The sequence below is a fragment of the Narcine bancroftii genome, chromosome 3 (assembly GCF_036971445.1).
Source record: "Narcine bancroftii isolate sNarBan1 chromosome 3, sNarBan1.hap1, whole genome shotgun sequence".
Lineage (NCBI taxonomy): Eukaryota > Metazoa > Chordata > Chondrichthyes > Torpediniformes > Narcinidae > Narcine > Narcine bancroftii.
The window spans coordinates 15,413,379-15,415,745 of record NC_091471.1 but is presented as its reverse complement, the minus strand read 5'-3'; the positions used below and the strand labels follow the sequence as shown (position 1 = coordinate 15,415,745).

Genomic DNA, 2,367 nt, shown 5'->3' with positions numbered 1-2,367 from the left:
TGGATGGTGATCCGAGGGGGAAAGGGTGTTGCAGAGGGGGGCATCCTGGAGGGGCACTCAGGGAGGCTGCGGACGGGGGGGCTGCGGAGGGGGGGTAACCCGGGACGAGGGGGCTGCAGGAGGGGCGGGGGGAGGACCCGGGACGGGGGGGCTGCAGGATGGGGGAGACCCGGGACAGGGGGGAGGGGGGACCCGGGACAGGGGGGAGACCCGGGACGGGGGGACCCGGGACGGGGGGACCCGGGACAGGGGGGAGGGGGGGACAGGGGGGAGGGGGGGACCCGGGACGGGGGGGACCCGGGACGGGGGGGGGACCCGGGACGGGGGGGACCCGGGACGGGGGGGGACCGGGACGGGGGGGACCCGGGACGGGGGGGACCCGGGACGGGGGGGACCCGGGACGGGGGGGACCGGGACGGGGGGGGACCCGGGACGGGGGGGACCGGGACGGGGGGAGGGACCCGGGACGGGGGGGAGGGGGGACCGGGACGGGGGGGAGGGGGGACCCGGGACGGGGGGGGAGGGGGGAACCCGGGACGGGGGGGAGGGGGGGACCCGGGACGGGGGGGAGGGGGGACCCGGGACGGGGGGGGAGGGGGGACCCGGGACGGGGGGGAGGGGGGACCCGGGACGGGGGGGAGGGGGGACCCGGGACGGGGGGGAGGGGGGACCCGGGACGGGGGGGGAGGGGGGACCCGGGACGGGGGGGAGGGGGGACCCGGGACGGGGGGGAGGGGGGACCCGGGACGGGGGGGAGGGGGACCCGGGACGGGGGGGAGGGGGGACCGGACGGGGGGAGGGGGACCCGGGACGGGGGGTGAGGGGGGGACCCGGACGGGGGGGAGGGGGGACCCGGGACAGGGGGGAGGGGGGACCCGGGACAGGGGGGAGGGGGACCCGGGACAGGGGGGAGGGGGGACCCGGGACAGGGGTAGGGGGGACCCGGGACAGTGGGGAGGGGGGACCCGGGACAGTGGGGAGGGTGGACCCGGGACAGTGGGGAGGGGGGGACCCGGGACAGTGGGGAGGGGGGACCCGGGACAGTGGGGGAGGGGGGACCCGGGACGGGGGGGAGGGGGGACCCGGGACGGGGGGAGGGGGGACCCATGCAGACCGCCAGGACCCCGTCTCGCCGCACGGACACTCACTTGAACCTGCCGCCGCAGTGCTGACACGCCTCGCCCAGCCACCCGGCCTGACACACGCAGTGGCCGCTGGACGCGCTGCAGCTGCCGTGGACGCACGGCCTCGCGCACTCCTTGCCCTCGGCGCCACCGCCGCCGCCGCCGCACCACCACAGCACCAGCACCAAGCCGGCCAGGCCCACCCCGGACTTGGGCCAACTTCCACCAGCCCGCTCCCCTCGGCCGCGCCCCCGCGCCTGCCGACGCCCCGCCGCCATGTTTGCCACTCGGGCCGCGATCGGCCGCAAGCCCCGGGACGATGGACGAGACGGCTCGCCTCCAGCTTCCCTCCACGCAGCCTGCGGGGGGGGGGGGGGGGGGGGCGGCGCGCATGCGCGGCGGCGGCGACAACCACAACCCCAGCGCGCGCGCGAGGCCGCCTGGCGCCTGCGGCATTCATCGTGGGAGATGTGCTGGTCAATGCAAGGAAGTCTGTTCGAAGGCCCTTCTCCCCTTCAGTCCTGCATGCCACAGTTGCATTCATTCACAATAAGTTATTTACAAGAGGAAAACCATTGAAAATCTTGTCCCTCACCTTGACTTTCATATCCAGTACATGACAGTCAGGACAGGCACTTCACACTGGATGTCAACCTATGTATTGCTAACAAAAGTACTAAAGTCCACTGGTCCTTAACCATGTTTTCACTCAGTAAGTCATCCCTTAATCACCACAGAGCACCTTCCTCAACTTTCTTCGGCTGCGGACTCCAACTTCCCTGAGGAGCAGTCAAGTTTGGGTTTCTTCCGCACTTCCTCTGACAGGCTGCGCGAGGAGCCTCAAAATATTGAGGTGACATCAGGTGAAAAGGAAGCGAGGCTTTCGCTTAAACATGCTGTGCCGCCATGGAGAATGGCTGGTCTCGACGGTGATTGGGTCAGCCCAGCGCCACCAGATAAATGTTCCTCAGCCAAAACTTTGACTGTCCATTTTACTCCTTGGATGTGGTATGACCCATTGAGTTCCCCCCCCCCCCCCACACCCCCCACTGCGCCCTCGCACTGGCAGCTCCAAGCCTTCGCCTGAACCTCGCAGCCTGGAATGTGCCAGTTGGCTGCATTCCCTCACCAGCATCTCCAGGTGCTGAAAGACCAACAGGTTTCAGTCCTCTTTCCAGCAGTTCTGGACGTCTGATGGGTCGATAGATAGATAGATATTGTTTTGTAAATATGAGCGTCTCTG

At 70.7% G+C, this 2,367-nt stretch overlaps 1 protein-coding gene across 3 annotated transcripts in view; it reads right to left on the bottom strand.

Annotated features, from left to right (window-relative positions):
• atrn (attractin) overlaps positions 1-1,478 on the bottom strand; it is a 520,815-nt gene extending 519,337 nt beyond the window's left edge. For all 3 annotated transcript variants that reach the window (XM_069923525.1, XM_069923527.1, XM_069923526.1), the window contains exon 1: positions 1,149-1,478. In XM_069923525.1, the coding sequence (XP_069779626.1) occupies positions 1,149-1,402 (254 nt within the window). In that variant the 5' untranslated portion in view covers positions 1,403-1,478. The remainder of the gene's footprint in view (positions 1-1,148) is intronic.
• Between the last annotated feature and the right edge of the window lie 889 nt (positions 1,479-2,367).